This window comes from Magallana gigas, chromosome 8, assembly GCF_963853765.1.
Source record: "Magallana gigas chromosome 8, xbMagGiga1.1, whole genome shotgun sequence".
Lineage (NCBI taxonomy): Eukaryota > Metazoa > Mollusca > Bivalvia > Ostreida > Ostreidae > Magallana > Magallana gigas.
The window spans coordinates 50160341-50183103 of record NC_088860.1 but is presented as its reverse complement, the minus strand read 5'-3'; the positions used below and the strand labels follow the sequence as shown (position 1 = coordinate 50183103).

General features: G+C 31.5%; 1 protein-coding gene across 1 annotated transcript in view; it reads right to left on the bottom strand.

Moving 5' to 3' along the window:
- Positions 1 to 18638, bottom strand: part of LOC109620240 (uncharacterized) — a 35389-nt gene extending 16751 nt beyond the window's left edge. The window contains exons 1-4 of the mRNA XM_066070108.1: positions 18399 to 18638; positions 8759 to 8948; positions 3646 to 3756; positions 1777 to 1834 (exon numbers count right to left, since the gene is read on the bottom strand). Of these exons, the coding sequence (XP_065926180.1) occupies positions 1777 to 1834; positions 3646 to 3756; positions 8759 to 8948; positions 18399 to 18479 (440 nt within the window). The 5' untranslated portion in view covers positions 18480 to 18638. The remainder of the gene's footprint in view (positions 1 to 1776; positions 1835 to 3645; positions 3757 to 8758; positions 8949 to 18398) is intronic.
- Between the last annotated feature and the right edge of the window lie 4125 nt (positions 18639 to 22763).

The window sequence follows — 22763 nt, the reverse complement described above, 5'->3', positions numbered from 1 at the left end:
GTGTTCAAGATGAAATGGAAAAATACAAAACAGGAGCTGGCACGGATGCTATAAAGTTGCAAGCTGACAGAAGAGGCTATCATCTGGCCCCGATGTTATAAAACTTTCTTAAGCGCAATCTCAAACTCCAAATCGTAATCCGTGCTCAAAATCGTACTTGTCCTCAATAATCGAGATTATAAAACATTTCATACTCATATTCGTACTTCGGCTGAGTAAACGGCGATTTTATAAGTAAGCTTTGGAGCTTTCTCGAAATTGTACTCAAAACATTTAATTTAAAAAAAAAAAGTAGTGCAACCATATTTAAAAATAACAAATTGTAATGGTGCTGGTTATACACTATAATCTAATAATAATTACATGTATATGATTAAAATAAAAGATTTTTGCCATTTTATCAATAAAATATAATGGAGGTAAATTTAAGGAAGAGGGAGAGCTGCAACCACAAACACTATCAAAATAACTTTGAGATATTTCACACCATTAATTGAAGTATATATACATGTTAATGTACGTTCAAAATAATTTTATTGAATAGATCGGCTTTTTAAAAATGCTGTTTTTAAATAGTCAAATACGACCAACCATACTATCCATCTTTTAAAATAATAAAAAAAAAATTGTACAAAAGTGTCCATGTATTGCTATTTATATAATCGGATGCACTTGCAGAGTCCTTTCTTTGATTTTAGTAAGATTGTAGGTTAGTTCTAAACATTTCAAAGGATGGGGATGCATAAAAAGTATAACATTTTGTATTACTTCCTATCAACTATTTATCACCTATGGTACATGCAACAAACCTTGGAAAGGGACATATTTCATAGAATAAGCGGTAAATCAGTGGCGGATTCAAGGGGTATCCCTTTCCCCTCCCCTGGTATTATCAAAATAATTTTAATTCATACTCCTTCTGGCAACAAAATGCAAGTTTTAATTGTCTTTTTTTTAACTCGTGGGATTTTTCAAAATTAGACTGATATGAATGCTGTGGTATGAAGAAATCCCGTGGGTTAAATGGTGTAACGTACATAGAGACCAAGGGGTCATACTGCTAACCTGATATACATTGGTCATAATTCTAATCAAAGCAGCTAATTCAAAATAGCTTTCTAAAGTAAAATACTATAATTTAAGCTAGTGGTGGTTGTGTCAACCATTATAAATCGTTTAAGGGCAAAAGAAAGTAACTTACAACATAATGAAACTTTCTTCAAAAGGTAAGACATTGATAAAACTAATGTTGATAATTCTCCAAAAGTAACAAACTGTTATACAGATTTTGTTTGTAAAATGCTGACAATACAAAGTTTGTGACCAAACTTCATATAAAATATATCAGAAAGCGAATGTTAAAATTTGGATATTAGAGACAATTTGATTTTTGAGAAGAACATTTTTAAACTGACTTTTTTTACTCGTTTCTTAATACCTCCTCTTTGAAAGGAAATTAGCCCTTCATGTGAACATACTTGAATGTTTAAATTTGTTACGGCCGTAAGGAACGTTTTAAAATTGCGTTTTCTGCTAATATCGTTTTTAATATGATATATTCTATATGATTCTTTAACTATGTTATAATAAAATTATAAAATCTGATATCATGGTTCTTTAATCAAAAACCTATTAGCTGATAAACAATTGTATTCATAACTCTTTATTAGAGAGTTTGCAGTAAGCTTTTAAATGTGTGAAATATTAAAATGAAAAAAATAAATTTGCTAAAAGTCTTTAAAATGTATGCTTTAATACTTTTCCAAAGATTCTTACCCTTTGCAAGATGGTTCAGCAAGAAAACAACCATTTCCAATTGATGTACAACCCGAATCTATAAGAGAAAAAATGATTGATTTGTTATGGATTTCTTTGTGAAAACTTTATTGTATATCTTCATTGAATATATGAGAGAAAATGTTAATAACAAGTTTCTGTCCTTTCAAAAAGGACTGCAATACGTGGATCATTTGCATGGGGTGCTAACGGAAACTCGAAAGCATTAAAATTATCACAGAGCCCATTCTAGCCCATAGACCTACAGAGGAGATCACTAGTTGCAAAAAAAATATGTGTTGCATAAAAAAAATATTAATGTAGCAAGCCTGGATTTAGTGCCTTTAACCACTAAATGTGTACATTGTTTCACGTATAGCACTGACCTCAGAATAACACGTAATTATGAACTTTATTAACGAAGACTGCATCATTCGGCGAATTCACTACTTGCACATCTATCATAACTCATTTTAAATTAAGAAAATATATGATTATCATTTATCAAAACACTCTGTGAAAATGATGATCACTGTCTCAACAACGTAAGGTTATGATCTAATTTTTTTTTTTAATATAAATGTTACAAACACCATGCGTAACTTCCGAATGCGTATTGTACGTTTATTCAACGTCAAGCGGCAATTCTTTATAAGCGCGATCGTATAACTGTGTTTTACATGTATATGTAGAAAAATATTTGCACTGCATGCAATAATGAAGTATTTCTGTTTTTCCTTCGTATCTTTTAACTTTGTAACTAAAAGTTATTTTCGTCGTAACATACAACACGATTATTCTCACTAACACCAACCAAAAATTATAGCTTCAAAATCTAAAAGAAAGCTTCAGAAAGTGGAAATAAATTCATCGACATACATCCAAATCTTTATACTAGCATTGGAGAACATGCCAAAAATGTTACAGAAAATTGCTTTGACTACTGTGATGAAATGAAAAAATGACAATAACAAACCATCAACCATCTCAAAAATCCATAAAACGAAAAACATATTTAAAACAGAGCAACTCGGACCTCCAAAAAGACAGAGGTCGAATCAAGTACATAGGAGGAGATAGAATCCTCTGCTGACCGGTAAATACTGAAGGAGTTTTGTGATTTCAATTCATGTATTTTGTATTGAATAGATTGACTTAAAAAATAAATTTGGCAAGGCAGAGAGCATGTGATCGAAGGGGGCACTTAATAAGTTCTCTCATTCTCTTCACATTAAATCGCTTATATTTCGAGACAGTAACATTGTACGATAAACATGTATCTGTGAGATATATTTTGACCATTGACTAATCGAAAAAAAGTATAATTACGTACAAGCTTCAGTTTCCATTGCCCAACAACGAGTCCCCCCCCCCCCAAAAAAAAAAGATAGCAAACTACCGATTTGAACTAAAGGACGTAATATCAGCTGAGGTTAAACCGTTTTCTTTTGTTTTTTGGGTTTTTGTTTTTTGCAACTGACAGTCATATATTGTTTAATATTGATGTTTTCCAAAACCAAACGAAGAATATGCATAAGAAATAAAAGAAATTTTCAAAATGGTTCGTACTCAGAAAGATGTTTTTTCAAAAGAATCATTTAAATGATTTTTATTGATTTTGAATATACATTTGAAAAAGGATTTTTCTAAGAAAGTGTACAATAGTTTCATTAATATTCGAAAATTTTGTCACTTTCAAAATTTAAGTCTCTTTCACCCGTACACGATTGCTATACCGATTAACTTTTGTCATAAATTTTAATCCAATGAAAATTTTATTTCGCGAACAAAAATTGGTGCTTAACGAATGATAATAAAACCACAAATGCTATTGTTTTTATGCTATTAACATTACTCCCTGAGACTTACGTTTAAACAAATCATATGATTGAAAGGAGGAATTATGACATCCGAATTGGAAACTGCTGCAGCTGTATGAATATATCGTCGAGTCATCTTTTTTTAGATACAAACAATAACCTGAAATAAAATCATACATTGATTATTAAAACAATAAACAAATACAATGATATTACAATGAGCACGCAGAATTAAGAAGTATTGTAATGGAATTAAAATGCTGATATTCTGCACTTAAGGAGGCTTAATGTAAAATTTTGTAAATGTAAGTGGTTTTAGTTATGTTTTTATTTAGAACCGGATTAAAGTTTGCTTTCGTTACCCGTATTGATATGTAAGATCTATATAAAGATGGAAATTTGTTTTTCATATTATCGGTTGTAAAAACCATGTTGTTATCAACTTAACAAAATCAAATTTTTGTACCATATTTGTTCACTCAAAAAAGCTGTCGTATAAGTTATTAATCCCCTATTCTTCAAAGGCAATCGTGTGTTTATTTATTTTTTAATCAAAACAGCCTTTGGAGTTTATTTACGCTATTGACAGAAAATGCAACGCTAGTAATTAGAGAAAGAAGTACCCCAATATTTGGATTGTTCTTTAATAGGAAAAGTCAATAATTATTATCTTAAATAATTATTATTGTTGTGTAGGTACACGGTGTGTTAAGACCGAATTCGAAAAATTATAAATTATTGTAAAACTAGCCCAAATTTATTTATCGATGATCTTATAATACTTCATATACAGCAAAGCATTCATGTATTTCTTTTAGAAGAGAAACATGAGGTGCCAAGGACCTTCTTCCTGTAATCATTTCAATGATGCTCTGATAATTGAACGTTATGATGATACATTTCGTTAGTCGTCCACTCCTTGTTCTCAAAGAAAGGATATTATTATCCATTACTGTTCAGAAAGTAACATACTAAAACTAATCAAAATTGAAGTCCAAATTAGTGACTTATGTGCGTTAAGTGCTTCCTTAATTAAAAATAATCATTTTAATTATTACATGAAAAAGTGGGTTGATTTTGTCCAGACTTAAACGCGCTCAATTTTTTTTGTTTAAAGTTAGTTCAAATTTTGGAACTTTTTTTTTAAGTGTGTTGCCATAAATAACATGCAAGTTCTACGCACCACTTTAATTTTTTTTTTAATAATTTCTGAAATACTCGAAATAAATGGCTTAATTCTTTTTATTCATATTAGTTAAATTTTAGCCTTTTTCTTAAGAGAAAAGCAGAAAAACAATGTGACTTATATTAAATATGACAAATCCTTATATTGATTTTTACATATTTAAATTTTTACGAACGTGTCACTTGTGCTTTTTTCGACTTTATCATGAACGGCATATAAGGTAGCATTAATATAGTATTATAAAACAACACACAAAATATTTTGAAATATAGACACACTATAAAGGTAAAGCTTTAATTTTAGTTCATCAGTTTCAACGAAAGTTTCTTAAATAATAAGTGAGTTGAAAATACTTCATCACGACAATTAAGGTTGTTCGCGCTCAGAACTTCAGAGTCAGATCAAAAGGTAAAGGATCAAGTTTTAAAACGTCGTCTTCTTTTTAATCAATGTTTACCTCTGACAAATATTTAAAAACTGTAATGGAATAAATTTAGAACTTAATATAATATTTTATTAATCCCCTACCGGTTTCACCGAAGAAGACTATGCCTTTCTTCTGCGTTCGTCAGTCCGTCCGTCCGTCCGTCTGTCTGACCCACGTCAGTTTTCTACACTTTTCTTTCTTGATGCGTTTAAGGAATAATATGAATTTGCTGAACAGCTTCAAAATGTCAAACTACAGATCAAGTGTACACTTTGTAGCGTCTGGTTGACATATTTTCGAGACAATTAATTTTTTTATATTCCAATTCTTTAATGATCTGGTTCTTTATCGGGTTCGGTGTGTATAGAATAAACGAGGAAAGTAACTATGTAGTCAGTAATACTATCGTGCATTACTTGAACCATTCCTTTTATTGTTTCTAACGAATAAGTTCTGTAAAATCTTGTTATGCATTGTGTTGTAAATTTAATCGACAGGGTTTTTGTATTATTACATTCGGGTTCATTATTGGGTTGGTCTGTTGATTTGGGGTACAGAAGACGGTAAAATAAGAAATGATATTCTGCACAACAGTGCAATGTTTTCAAACCGGTAGGGGACGTGTATTGCTTATGCAAATACTTAAGGATCATCTTTACTCAGAATGAAAAAAAAACTCCACTGATGTTAATGAAAACAAACTATTGTGTGTTATAGACCTTACATGGCAGTGTTATTCTTCACTTCCAAAAAAGTAGGTCAATGACCTACTTTTTTAGCTAATGGCCATTGAATATTTTTTGAAAATTTGAGAAAAATCCATTAAAATTTTACACTATGATTGAGATTTTCGTAATTGTGAAAATAATACAAAATGCTTAACTCTTTGACGAATGAAATACAGTTTATGAATAGTGGTGACATTAAATAGATACAAAGCATTAAGTTTTCATTCACAGTTTTGATAGATATTCTAGTCCAAATTTCCTTTATCAGTTTTCAAATAACAACCCATTTTTGATTCAATATAACAAAAAAACTGAATGATGATAATGCTAAAACATTTATAGTATTAAACTAAGTATATTGATCTTTCTCTGCTGGCATAAATTTATATGAGGTCAATGAGCAAAATTTTTTGAGATATGGTGTTCTTATCATTTTTCAATTTTTTTGTAGTGTGTGTGTCATACGATTATCTAAACGAAAAAGCAAGACAAAAACAATTTTTGTCAAAATTTCCTCTGTTTGGCTAAAAGTAAAACTTTATCAGAGCCTTATCGATTGTTATGTCAATAATAATTTAAATCATAAATACTTCTTGTATTTAAAACAAATTTTACTCGTGAAATTGTACTATTTAACAATCCGGGTTTGAGAACTCAAACCCTGAGTAAGCAACGTCTTGGCGAACTTGGCGACTTGGCGAAATTACAGGAGATAAAATAAAGAGTATTATTTTACCCAGTTTTTATTTAATTTCTATAACAACTATGTAGTTTGAATTTCCTCTGTTCTTTTATCTCTGATTAAAGCATAGCATCTCGTTTATAATAGTTTTGATATAGATGTATGCTTAGAAGCTTTCATAGAATAAAACAAACCGGTAGGGAACCTGTATTGCGTATGCAATACTCTCAGAATGCTTGTTATTTTTGTTATATCTTAATAACGAGGTCATGACAATTATGCTGTTGATTTTTATTTAAATTTAAATTATAACATTTTTATGTTAATATTATTTTGTGTTACAAATGTTGCAAATTTTTTTGATTGATTCAAATTGACTTAATGAACAAATTCGTCGACTTTATAAATTGCAGAACAGACATGTATTATATATTTAGTCATGCAATTGCAAATGCTACCAATATATGCGTAACTATTTAAATTTTACATCAATAAAAAAAAGTTTGAAGCGATAGTACATTGTAGGATTGAGGCGATGTATGCAAAAACATGAGTGAGATTCCTTAAATACTTTGAAGACTGTTAAAAAGACTCGCTCTTTTAAAAATGTATATATATAAAAGCTTTAGAAAAAGTAATTTTCGGGATTTTTTGTAAATTTATCGGTTGTGAATAACCTAAAATCAATCATGGTATAAATGATCGGGAAAACTATTCCATTGGTTATTAAACAAATACAAAACAAGAAAAAAAAACTTATGCAAGCGTCAAAAATACGGCCTCACACCATTTAAAATTACAAAATTACTAGACTTTGACCCGTGCCTGCACGGGTTGACATTGCATATCGGACATTTACGAAATAGATACATCAATTTCATTACACACCTTATTAATGACAATTACATTACAAAGCTATAAGCCTACAATAATGCTATTAATTTCACTACACTTTCCTTAGTTTAAATAATCTAACTGTGTCTCGGGAAAGGCTCTCACCACAGTTAGAATACCTCCCATATACCCGTAATGTAGCAGAAAATTGCAGAATCGCTCCGGAACGATTTTTGAGAAAATTAATGAAGTAGCCTTGAAAATAACAGTCAAATTCATCACAACAAACCTTTTTGAGACTGCAAATACCTTTCAACTAAAAAATTTAATCCATAGAATGGAAGAATTCAACACCTTTTCACCAACGTACACGTATTTTCTTTGTAAAACTGGGTCCGTAGGACATCATTCATTTTTACAATAAACATATTCTATTTTCAATCTCCTAACAAATATAATGTAACTTTATTGCATAATCAAATATATTTTGTCATCACGAAGACAAAAGTAAGTACTTAGTTGAAATGTGTATTTGTTATTTTATATTTTCTCTCATAAGAAATCATTAATATATATATAAACAGAATATATAGCAAAAGTCCAATGAAAATTTGCCCGTATTTGTATAATCATTTGAATTTTCTGAGTTTATTTATGCAGATGTGATATTGTGGAAACATAAACTAAAGATCCCGTTGGCGTGAATGTATTGCGCAAGCGCAAGATTGTAAAATCAAAAAATTCAAGGTGATTTCCGGGAATTTTTGAGGAATTTTTGTTGATTATTAATTAGCAAAGCTCAACTAAGAATGAATAAAAACAAATTGGTAATCTTCAAGTACCAATGATGTTTAAAATATATAAAACAAAAGACAGTATGCTTCCGGTTTCTCAGTATCAAAGACCAAAAATTATTATAATATAGTAGTATAGAAATGAAAAATATTGTTTAATATTACATGAAAAGTCTTTACTAGTGCAAATAGGTTTTTGGTCTTGGAAATCATTAGAATAAAAATAACAACAATACCACTTATTTAAGGTGTTTACTTTTATTATCTCTTAGAATAACCTGTCTATAGTCTCTCTCTCTCTCTCTCTCTCTCTCTCTCTCTCTCTCTCTCTCTCTCTCTCTCTCTCTCTCTCTCTCTGTGTGTGTGTGTGTAAAGCTGTGTTGCGTAGACAAAGCGTTGGGTTAAACTAGAGGTGCAAACTAGCTCCACAGTAACGAACAACTACTCATAACATGACCAGCCACCAATAACAATCTAGCAGTTTTATCGTTTAGTTGAAAATAAGGGGTACCTTCCTGTATCCATATGAAACGAGTTCTGTAACAGAACTCCAGCAGCTGGGTGAACTTTTCATTCGGGAAACACAAGTATCCATTGTCCTTGGTACAGTTGATGGCAGACGACCTCTCGTTCCACTCTGTCTGATTTCTGGGGCATAATTCAGTTGAATATACTGGAAACTTGTAGCCATCCAGCTCTTTCTGGAATAAATATATGTCCATTGTATTCACTATTTATATACTAAATGTTATCTAATATTTTACATTATAATAGGTACGTAGCATTAACTTCATATATTAACTTTTATATTACTTTTATGTATATTTACTTTACATGACATTCTATGTGCTAAAGGTGTATTTATTCAAAGACAATTTTTTCCTTTTTGAAGAAATAAAATTAATCAAAAGTGACCTTTAAATTTTTTACACGTAAATGATTATGCTTTTCATTCCACCTCTTTAAAAAGATGCTGCATTATGTTTTATAACTTAATTCAAAATGGGTGATACATATACCCATAGCATATTTTAACGGCCCCTTTTTCAAGGTATAATATGGGTCATTTTTTTATATGGACTACTTCTTTCAAGGCTCATACAGCAAGCAGCTTTCTGGGGAGTGTACAGTTGGTTTACATACGAACAGAAAACACGTGGTTTTGACGGTAGACCGGTTGGAGCTAGATATTTTGAAAACATAACGTATCGTGTGCCATTTTCGGTGTCAAATAATGAGATAGGGAACACATAACATTTCCTCCGAATATTTTGTCAAGAGAAATACAAACTTATTTTTAAGAATCGTTTCCCTCTAAATGTTGTATAGTAAAAGCAATTACCGATGTGATACCTTTTATGCGATGACTTGAATAAAATCGATCATGATTTTGATAATTTTAAGCAAAATAAGGATGAAACTGTCACATCTTGTTTTGTTATAATATATAACTAGCTTTGTAGAGATTGATATCATTGATAATTTATAATTTTTAGACCCACTGACGGTGAATTTCGATCTGGCTTGATTAAGGATTAAGGTGGAATAACACACCAGGAAAAAGTCATTCAAATTAACAGGAAACATTTTTGATAATAAAGATATATTGATACATAAACTGTACAAATGTCAAATAAGCGAAAAATTTGCAGTTTGGGGATAAAAAATGAATATCTAAAAAAAATATTCCAGTAAGTAACAACAAAAGGTTCTGCGGGAATCGAACTCGGGATGTACGGATCACAAGTCCGACACTTTGTCCACTCGGCTATGGTGTTAGTTACATGTTTTAGTCTATGAAATCCTTTTAATAAAACGAAATGTCGTTTCAATCAGCGGTCAGCCATTGTGTGATGATGTGTTATTCAACGTAAAGTTCAACGTCATTAGTAAAATTTGTCCTTAGCACAAAACATAATTATAAAATAAATTATAATGACATAACATTAGATATTTTTGCTAGAATTTGAAAATAGGCTCAAACAAAAATCTTTGAGATTTTTGTTTAATTGAATTAAAAAAACCCTCATTTTGTATTTGAAAACAAAAACTAGTAGAATTTTAAGAAAATTCTGGCCAGAGTATTCTTGAAAATTGTTTTTGAAAACTGTATACTTTGTATTTATTTAACTACACTGATATTCATAAATTGTTTTTACATTCTTTAATGAGTTTATTCATTTGTTATATTTTCACAATTTAAAAAATTTCAATCGTAGTGTAAAATTTGAGGGATTTTCCTTGAATTTTTAAAAATATTCATTTGTCATTAACTAAAAGAGTAGATAATTAACCTTCTGTTTTGAAAGTGCAAAATATCACTACAAGTAAAGGTCAGCAATAGATTGTTTTTGTCAATATCATCAGTATTATTTTTTTCATTCTGAGAAAATGTCATCGTTAATGCTTGTGTTACATTTTAGCTGATGGTCGGGCGAACAAATTTTCCTCGTATCGTCGTATCCGGTCGATCGTCCATCAGCCGATTTGTCAAACTTGTCCAAAAGACCAGTCGACCCTCGGTGGATTTTCTTTCGTCAATCGGTGTTTCCCGCCGACATTTAAAAAAAATCCGAATGCCTATAATTAAGTCAATCGACCGACGACAGACATTAAATCTCTCTGCTGATGATGGGACGTTGATCGAGAGTTGCTTGACTGACTACTTAACGACTGTTTCATCTCAATGAAATCGGGCATCGACGCAGAAAAAAAAATAAGAACTTGGCAAGACGGACACAAAATTGGTCGACCGCTGAAGAAAGGTTTATATCGGCCAAGACTGATGAGTTGCAGACTGTCGCCAGAACAACTCCATATTTGTGTCAAACATCATCCGTTGGTCGTTTTTGAAAATTTGACTAGGTTTAAGGAAATTTGACAATACTCGTTTACATATCACATGAAATTACTTCATCGCAAAATCTCACTAATTGAGGAAAAACTTAAAAGTAAATGACGGTTAATGAAATGTATAGTCACGTCTATCTACAATACTTAATATTATAATGCTAACATATTCCTGTGTCCCTGTCTCTGATAACACTCAATTAAATTTGTTACACGTTGTCCAATACATTTCAGTATTAGGCAAATGGCGTAATGATGGGGCGCATAATTATACAAAATATAAATAACGTAAAAATGTCAATATTGTATTCAATTATATAACTTACTATACTTTGACCCGTGCGTGCACGGGTTGACATTGCATATTATATTGGAGATTTAAGAAATAGATAGCCTACATCGATACACCCAGGGACGTATATACTAACGTCTTAGTATATAGGTCCCTGATACACCATATTGTTGACATTTACATAACCAGACTTTAAGCCTACAAAAACGCTATTAATGTCACTTCGCTCTGCTAAGTTAGAATAATCTAACATTTACTGTGTCTCGGGACATGCCTTCACCAGATTTAAAATACCTCCCATATACCCGTACCCGTAATAGAGCTGAAAATTGTAGAATCGCTTCGAAAGGATTTTGGAGAAAAATTAATGAAGCTGCATTGAAAATAACAGTCAAATTATTCAAAACAAACCATTTTGAGGCTGTAAATACCTTTTATCTAAAAATTTAATTCATATTAATGAAGAATTCAACACTTTTCCACCAACGTTTATTTTACTCGCTTCGAATTTACACACCGTGTTGTCATTCGGAATTCTTTGGATTTTTCATATTCAATGAACTGAGTTATAGCTAAACTTTTCTCCCGTATTCCCTTTGATGAATAGAATATATGACATATTTTCAATGAAAATTTACACGTATTTGTAATATCATTTATGAGTTTTTCCATGCAAATGTGATATTGTGGTAACATAAAACTAAAGAGACCATGATTTAGCGTGAATGTAATGTGCATGCGCAAGATTGTAAAATCCAAAAAATCCACATGATTTCCGAGGAATTTTTCTTGATTATTACATGTAATTAGCGAAGCTTGATTGATAAAAAATAAAAACCAACTGGTAATCTTTAAGTACCATTAATGTTTAAAATATATAAAACAAAAGACAGTATTCTTCCGATTTCTCTGTATTAAAGCCGAAAAATTCGAGTCTATTATTTTAATATAGTAATATAGATAAGTTGATCAGATCTCTTACAGAAGTCTGAAAATAAAGCCTTTATGGGTTTGCTCACTCCCGACCAAAATTATCACCTCATAAAACTCAACGAATAATTCCAAGGTTATTCATTAATTATGTATGATTTTGAATGCTTACTTTTTCCTCTATTCCCGTGTAAATTGTTATGTAGTATGGTTATATTTTCTCTGTTGTAAATAACAATCAAAGATATATTCAAACTTTTTAATATCAAACACGCATACCGAAATGGATATTTCGTGACATGCGTGTTACAGACGAGTAACATTATGAAAGGTTAAGAAGGATTTGTGGCCATCTTAAACAGTTGAGCATCAAAATGTAAACATTTCTTGAACTGGCTTGATTCTGCCCAAAACTGACCAAAACTGCTATCAAAAGATAAACAAGAGGCCAAGGGATCACATCACTCACCTGAGCAACAGCAGCCATAATTCTGATCAAATCAGCATTGCAATATATAATTCAAAATGACTTGACAATTTAGTAGAAGAGAGCTTGCTCAAAAATTTTTAAAATCTTCCTGTTTTTACATGTACCACATATTTTTATGTTAAAACCAGACTCCTTTTGGGTTTTTCTCAGTATTTGAAAGACGATCATTCTCTATTCCTACATGTATTTAATCTCCACCCCTTTAGTGGCCCCATCTTTCTTCGGGGAACCGTGATTTGATCAAACTTGTGCTCTCACACAAGTTTCAGCTTTTTGGGCTGAATGCTTTTTCAGATGATTTTTAAAAGGTGTTTCTCTAATATACATTCCTATCTAAAAATTCCAACCACCCTCCCCCCCCCCCCCACACACAAGTTACAGCTTTCTTGGACGACTGATTTTAAAGGGACTTGGACACGATTTAACTAAAAATTTTCAAGTTTTATTTTTTCATTTTCAATGTTTATACTGATAAATATAGAAGTTTTTAATGCTATGTCAAAATTTGAAAGTTAAATATCAAGTTATAAGCAAGAAAGAGATTTCATAATTCTTTGTTTTGTAAACAAAGCTCGAATATTGTCATTTTTTACATATGTGTTGTATTGGTGTAAGTTTCAATCAAATGTATCTTTCTTTTGTTGATACTAGTATTTATAAAGATATTGAGTTAGTTTAAATTGGTTTTTTACATGTCATTTTGTCTAAGAAATGGTAAATCTCTACATTACATATTTTGTAAACAACTATAAGACTCGAGCTTTATTTACATAACAACCAATTCTTACCTCTGTATCTCGCTTGTAACTTGACTTTAACATTCAATATGATGGTCAATCATTTAAAATGTACCGGTAAACCATTTAATACAAAAAAAATAGAAATAAAATATTTGATCTCAGATCGTGTCCAAGTCTCTTTAAGAGTAAGCTTTTAAAATATGTTTCCTCTTTTAATCTTATGTTAAAATTCACCCCTTTCCATTGTGGCCCTACCCTACCCATTCTACACCCGGGGATGATTTGAAACAACTTGATTCTACACTACATGAGGTTGCTTCTACATGGGTCCCAGCTTTTTTGACAAAATGGTTTTTGAGAAGATTTTTCAAGATTTTTTCTTGGAAATATAAATCTGAGTAAATATTCATCCCCTTACATTGTGGCGCCATCCATTTTTCGGGGTTTATAATTTGAACAACATAATTTGGACAAACTTTAATCTACTCTACCTGAGAATGTTTTTTTTTCGTGTTTTTTTTCGCAAAGTTGATTTTTATTTTTAAACATTTTCTCTATATAAGCATTTGTAAAATTTAACCCCATTATTGTGGTCCCATCTCTACACTATCTGGGGACGCTTCCCAAAAGTTTCTGCTTTTCGGGTCTAACAGTTTTTTAATAAGAAGATTTTTAAACATTTATATATATATTCCTGTGAAAATATTCATCCCCCCGATGTGGCCCGATCCTTCCCTCAGGGATTATGATTTGATTTGACTACATGAGGTTGTTTTCTCTATATATTCCTGTGTAAAAATTTATGCCCGATGTGGACCAATCACATTCCCGGTAATATGATTTGAGCAAACTTGAATGTACATTACATGAGGATGTTTTCAAACAAGTTTCAGCTTTTCTGGTCAAATGGTTTTTATGCGGAAGATTTTTTTTCTATGAATTCCTGTGTAAAAATTAATACCCCCGATGTAGCCCCATCCTACCCCTAGGGACCATTTTATGAACAAACTTGAATTTACTCTCCCTGAGGATATTTCCAAACAAGTTTCAGCTTTTGACGATGTGGTTTATGAGAAGAATTTTTTAAAACATTTTCTCTATATAATTCTTTGTAAAATTTCAATTATTCATTGTTGTCTAATCCTACCCACGGGGATTATAATTTAAACAAACTTAAATCTACACAACATAAGGATGTTCCCAAACAAATTTCAGCTTTTCTGGTCAAAACGTTTAAGAGAAGAATATTTAAAACATTTTTTTTATATAATCCTATGTAAAAATTCATCCTCCAATTGTTGCTACACCTTACCTCCCAGGGCCATGATTTCAACAAACTTGTTTTAACACAACCTGAGGACACTTCCCAAAAATTTCATCTTCATTTCATAGAGGGCATTGTTATTTATTTGAAAAAAAAACTTGAATCCCCTTAACCCAATGATTCTTTGTGCCGAGTGGATTGAAATTGGCTCAGTGATTCTGGAGATGATGAAAATGTGAAAAGGTTACGACAACGACGCCAACGCCAACGACAGTCAAAGAACAAATTTTGATCAGGCGAGCTCAAAAGAAATATGATGTTTTACAATTACGCATACAAGAACAAAGCAATGCGTTTTTAATCACATAGAACAGCGTAGAAATGAGAAGGTGCATACTTATTTTGAAGATTTGAAATTCTGAAAAAGTATGAAAGAGCTTACTTTGTGTCCTCTCTACAACGATTTGTTGAGATAAAGGATAAAGAATATTGCACAAAACTTAGTCACAAAATTTTGTGCCCTATTTTATTTGTCGGCACCAGATCTGTTTTAATTTTAGAACAAAAATAATCCAGTCTATACTTAGAACTCCTTTGTCTATGGAGGCACATCGACGTTATATTTTTATTTTTAAAAATGTCAATTCAAAACAACCTTTTTGTTGTGTGTCGAATGTTTAATGTGACAGACATCTCTTTACTAGACCCAAGTTTATTTTTTCAGTTCTAATTTAAATTACATTTTTGCTGGAAATAGGATAGAAGTCCAAAAACTTAATTGTATAGAATAAAAAATAAACATATATTTTTCAATGAAAATATAACTTCAATGTACCTCAAAAGACGGGAAAATATATATCATCCCAACAGAGACCAATTTAATAAAAGAATAGGGCACTCTATATTTAGACAAATTTACAACTTAAATAAGCAAGCTTCGACCTTTTTTTCACAATTTGTTGTAGAGTTGACAACAATGACCACCTTTCGATTTTTTGTTTTTGCTTCAGATTTTTAAATCCTGAATTTAAATCTGAAGCTGTGCAGTTTTAAGTGATTAAAAAGGCATTGCTTTTCTTGTTGTGTTATTGGCAAGCATAACGAATTGTAAAATCACGTGAATAAGAGACAAGTTAACAAAAATATGACAAGTTGACACAATTATCTGATAAGATAACATTAAGATCTGACAAGTTAATTAACGACTCATATTTTTTCAGTATTATTTCATCTGACTTGTCGGCATATATGATTTCAACAAAAATACAAAATCATCTGATAAATCGATTTTTTGATTGTTGATGTTGATTTGTCAAATCTTTATATCAGAAAAATATGATACTGGTAAGATGGCAGAAATTATGCATGTACACTTTTTTATTTAAATTTGTTTGACACGTTGATAAGTAACAAGTCGACATAACTTATATATAGTATATCGACGACATAAAGATTGGAAAATTGCATGATGGCAGAAATATGCCACCATAAACCCATCACATATAATGATATATATTCTTTATGATTGTTTTATCTTGTGAGTTTAAAATTAACTAAAATTACAAAATCTATTTTTGTCAATTTGGCCATAATTCACATCATCCGAAGTTCACAAAATGTTATATTTCGTCAATTAAAATGAAAAATATTTACTCGATTATTCGAACAATAGCAAGGTAATGTCCCACGAGACAACAACTATTTTCCTGGGCTTTGTCTCGAGAGTAATTGTAAATTAGATTCCAAATACACCCCTGCGAATGTGTTCGGAATGTTTTCTTTATGGTGCTAAGTATGTAATAAATCCAGATGTGCTCGAATGAAAGTTCATGATACTTCACCGAGATTTGTTCAGTTCCTGTGAAATTTCGAGCGGAAGTGTAAGTGTTTGGATAATATTCTCAAAATACGTAAGTACTGGTCAATTTTCATATTATCTCCTACTTTGATTTATGTAAAAACATCAAAATCTTTTAAGATGTATGTCTTATTTCACCATCTATAGCGGTTATTTAAATTTAGCGATGATATTCAGAACAAAGTTACCGTTGTGTTCAGTAGGAGTCACGTGAGCAACCTCATGTGTAAATTTATCAGCGATACGTCATATGCACAACAAGTGATGACGTATCGCTTTTGTTCATTGGTTAAGCTGTATTAGAGGTGTGTGCGAGGGGAATGAATGACAGTGGGGAGCTAGGCAACCATTGTTATTATGTTTTATTTGTTCAAATAAACTTGTATATATATAATATGTGGTTGTTCACTGTGATGTATGTTTCCATAAACCACGTGTAGAGTGGTTGAAGATATAAACATTGGGTTGCAAAATAAAATCATAGCCATGTTTGATGCGTGTGGTGTGCAATACTATGTTTTTAAAAAAAATAATGGGTGAATGTTTTGCATAAAAACTTAGTATATTGAGCCATTTTCAAGGAACATTCTGCATAAAATACTATAGTCTCTTTCACTATTGATGTTATTACTAGGTCAGGTGCGGATCGAAAATTAATTCCTAGGGGGGATCTCTACTACGCATGTTAATTGTTGCAACAGCAGAAAAAAAATCTATTTTTTGTATTGTCACATTTATTTCTGGAACACATTTTATCCACCAATTAATGAAAATAAAGTGTAAAATCAATATACTTCTAGAATTTATACTTGACAACAAGTACCTAGATTCTATAAAATAAACAAGAGGCACGATTTTTACTGCTAAACTGAAAGGGTCAAATAAAACCACGTGTTCTAAAATTTGAATGACAATAACATTCGCAGGGGTGAAAAAGTCGGAAACCATTCAACTGTACAATGTATGTGCTGCTGCGTGTTTTAATTTTATCACCTGCAACGACGCAGGATTATGGACTACAATGTTAGCTTTTTAAGAAACTAATAAAGTCAGCCAGCGGCATTTAAATTTTAGGGTAAACGTGACTACACAATCTATTAAAATACTAGATAAATAGTTTTCAGAACAACAACTATATGCGGGTGCACAACTAGTTTGCAGCCTTATTTTTATGGCTATACATGTAGGTGAGGTAAGCGTGTAGCGGTGTACATGCAATGTATGAATGCACACCTTCTTATTACTTAAAGTTGTAATTTTGTAGACACAGCTCTCTAGCTTATTTTCATGGTCTGGTGGCAAACTACTTCCAATATATTTACTTTTCAATCTCACTAAGAGAGTTGGGAAGATATACGCGGACTCCGGACAGTGGCTGCAGACGACTCCCAGCTTCGTGGATAAAATGAAAATCACGTACAGTTTCAAGGATACGTAAATTCGTGGCCAATGACCCTATCAATACAAACTGTTAATAGATATTGCACTTCAATGAACACTTCATTTCGTGGATCAACTTAATAACGAAATCCACGAAAATTGGTGTTCAACGAATATTAATGAAAACACAGTAACTTAATATAGTCAGCCCGCGGGCTGACTAATAAACAGGGGACATGTGCACGCTATTACATAAAAGTATCAAGCCAAACATACTAATGCACCTTTATCATTAGTCTTTGTTGAGTTTTCTGAACACTTTACGTAAAGAAAATGTTTATACTTACACACTCATATAGAGGGAGACAGAAGGACAGGAATGTTCCTAGTAAAACAGACAACAATCGTATGTGTCCATAAAGCGCCATGGTGTGCGTTTTACCACATACGCATTTACTCCAAAAACATAACCTTAGTGCGACTTTTCTGGAACCAGTAACTAAGGCCGTCTAAATCAACAAACGGCACTGAATTACTGAATTACTTAGGAAAAACCACTTTCGGTTTCGAAACTCTTTACTCCGGCCCTTTATTTGCGCATTTCAAACAAAAATTAGTCAATTTCCTATGTAGATGATATATTTCAAACTTTTATTCAATCTGTACAGTAACATAAATCGATTTTCTTTTATTTGCTGCAACAATGAAACTGTAATTAGAAAGGAGCTAGTGGGGAACTACTTCTTGTTCTCAAATGGGCAGGGTAGAATAAAATATGTGACCCAGTTTGCACGGTGTAATGTCATTTAGTATGCAAGGTGTAATGTCATTTAGTATGTGTATGTTCACGGTTTAGCTTAAGCACACATTTTCTTATTTAAATATTTTTGATAACAACAATGATATATATTTTCACCTATTGCTTAACCAAAATTCAAATGTTGGGATAAAAGCAAGATAATAAAGTTGGGATAGAAACAGGTGTATAAAACTTCCAGTTAAAGTTAAATTAATTATGACCTAAACACTATTGTTATCATTGAAAAGTAAAACAATTTAATTTGTCGTTAGAGGGAAGTTGTGTTTATACGATTGAAATCTTATGAATTTTGCGATAACATATACTTAGTAAACAATACCCAGTTGATAGCAACGCCATTTGCATATAAGCGTGTAACCTGAAGCTAGCTGGTATTCATACGCTCTGTGTAGACCGGTTAAAGAGCCTTAAAATGTATGAATGAATGACAGTTGGGAGCTAGGCAACAATTGTAATTATGTTTTATTTGTTCTAATAAACTTGTATATATATATAATATGTGGTTGTTCACTGTGACGTATGTTTCCATAAACCACGTTTAGAGTGGTTGAAAATATAAACATTGGGTTGCAAAATAAAATCATAGCCATGTTTGATGCTTGTGGTGTGCAATACTAGGTTTTTAAAAAAATAATGGGTGAATGTTTTGCATAAAAACTTAGTATATTGAGCCATTTTCAAGGAACATTCTGCATAAAATACTATAGTCTCTTTCACTATTGATGTTATTACTAGGTCAGGCGCGGATCGAAAATTAATTCCTAGGGGGGATCTCTACTACGCATGTTAATTGTTGCAACAGCAGAAAAAAAACTATTTTTTGTATTGTCACATTTATTTCTAGAACACATTTTATCCACCAATTAATGAAAATAAAGTGTAAAATCAATATACTTCTAGAATTTATATTTGACAACAAGTACCTAGATTCTATAAAATAAACACAAGGCACGATTTTGACTGCGAAACTGAAGGGGTCAAATAAAACCACGTGTTCTAAAATTTGAATGACAATAACATTCGCAGGGGTGAAAAAGTCGGAAACCATTCAACTGTACAATGTATGTGCTGCTGCGTGTTTTAATTTTATCACCTGCAACGACGCAGGATTATGGACTACAATGTTAGCTTTTTAAGAAACTAATAAAGTCAGCCAGCGGCATTTAAATTTTAGGGTAAACGTGACTACACAATCTATTAAAATACTAGATAAATAGTTTTCAGAACAACAACTACATGCGGGTGCACATCTAGTTTGCAGCCTTATTTTTATGGCTATACATGTAGGTGAGGTAAGCGTGTAGCGGTGTACATGCAATGTATGAATGCACACCTTCTTATTACTTAAAGTTGTAATTTTGTAGACACAGCTCTCTAGCTTATTTTCATGGTCTGGTGGCAAACTACTTCCAATATATTTACTTTTCAATCTCACTAAGAGAGTTGGGAAGATATACGCGGACTCCGGACAGTGGCTGCAGACGACTCCCAGCTTCGTGGGTAAAATAAAAATCACGTACAGTTTCAAGGATACGTAAATTCGTGGCCAATGACCCTATCAATACAAACTGTTAATAGATATTGCACTTCAATGAACACTTCATTTCGTGGATCAACTTAATAACGAAATCCACGAAAATTGGTGTTCAACGAATATTGATGAAAACACAGTAACTTAATATAGTCAGCCCGCGGGCTGACTAATAAACAGGGGACATGTGCACGCTATTACATAAAAGTATCAAGCCAAACATACTAATGCACCTTTATCATTAGTCTTTGTTGAGTTTTCTGAACACTTTACGTAAAGAAAATGTTTATACTTACACACTCATATAGAAGGAGACAGAAGGACAGGAATGTTCCTAGTAAAACAGACAACAATCGTATGTGTCCATAAAGCGCCATGGTGTGCGTTTTACCACATACGCATTTACTCCAAAAACATAACCTTAGTGCGACGCTTCTGAAACCAGTAACTAAGGCCATCTAAATCAACAAACGGCACTGAATTACTTAGGAAAAACCACTTTCGGTTTCGAACCTCTTTACCCCGGCCCTTTATTTGCGCATTTCAAACAAAAATTAGTCAATTTCCTATGTAGATGATATATTTCAAACTTTTATTCAATCTGTACAGTAACATAAATCGATTTTCTTTTTATTTGCTGCAACAATGAAACTGTAATTAGAAAGGAGCTAGTGGGGAACTACTTCTTGTTCTCAAATGGGCAGGGTAGAATAAAATATGTGACCCAGTTTGCACGGTGTAATGTCATTTAGTATGCAAGGTGTAATGTCATTTAGTATGTGTATTTTCACGGTTTAGCTTAAGCACAAATTTTCTTATTTAAATATTTGTGATAATAACAATGATATATCTTTTCGTCTATTGCTTAACCAAAATTCAAATGTTTGGATAAAAGCAAGATAATAAAGTTGGGATAGAAACAGGTGTATTAAACTTCCAGTTAAAGTTAAATTAATTATGACCTAAACACTATTGTTATCATTGCAAAGTAAAACAATAATTTGTCGTTAGAGGGAAGTTGTGTTTATACGATTGGAATCTTATGAATTTTGCGATAATATATACTTAGTAAACAATATCCAGTTAATATCAACGTTATTTGCATATTTAAGCGTGTAACCTGAAGCTTGCTGGTATTCATACGCTCTGTGTAGACCGGTTAAAGAGCCATAAAATGTAGACAACAATATAATAAAGAAAGACGCTGAAATTGTGCTATAAAAAGTCTCTACAAAATAAGTAGATCAAGCCCGGCCAGTAAAAAGATAAATTTAAAAAAAAAACTAAATATTGATCGAAGATTTTGATAAAAATTTCCCATCCGCTCGTCAAAATGACTTTTATTATTGTCGCATATTAAGACTAAAATATTGTGCTACTCTTGTAGTAAAAAAAAATGTAGATTTTAACGTTCACGTTGATGAAATTAAGTTTAAGCGTTCAATTTTAAACGATGGCAATTTAAAAAAAATAAAAGGAAGTGGATAATTTTTATTCATTAAATAAATCAATGAATTGGTTTCTGACATAGCCAAGTGTTTTTTTAATTAAAAAGATATCGTTTTCAACGTAATTAATTTCCTGCATACATATTCAATAAGAAAAGCAGATCAAAATTGGTAAAACAATTGACTGGTAAGCATATCCTTTGTTGATCATATGAATTTCACAAGTTGTTTTTAGTGTGTAAATTGTTGAACTTCGTATGCATATCACCTTTATTGGTTTTTCATTATACTTTAGTTTAAGCAATATTTATTTAGTAATTAACATCATACATATTACAATAACAGTACATACGAGATTGAGATACAGCCAAAAGGCTAATGTTAATCTCGCTCTCATAATACTTTGACCTGGTTCCAAAAATAAAGTATTTTGCAAAAATAAATTTCGAAAAGTGCGTATCTTTCAAAGCACCATTTCACATTTTTCAATTATAATGATCAGTTGGAATTTTTCCTCCATGAAGTACTGTACCAAGAAATGTACAGGGATTCCAAAGTAAATGCGCTAAAGGCTAAAGGCGGGAAAGAGTATACTTGATACGAACATGAACATGTTCAGCAATGCATGTGTCTTTAACTAATTAACAATTGTTAATTGTCAATGAGTCCATGACTACCGTAAAGTAAATTGAGATATGCCATCGGATTAAAAAAAGAATTTGATAGCTTTACTTACATGTTATTAAATCAATATATTCAAAAATATAATTTTAATTAATTTGAAAACAACTTTTCCTCACGACACGTTATATTCTTGGTTGTCATTCATAAATAAAACATTTACGAACATTAAGGTACATTTTCTTTGATTTCCAATATGTAAGGTTTGGTTTTTGGGGGTTTTGTTTTGTTT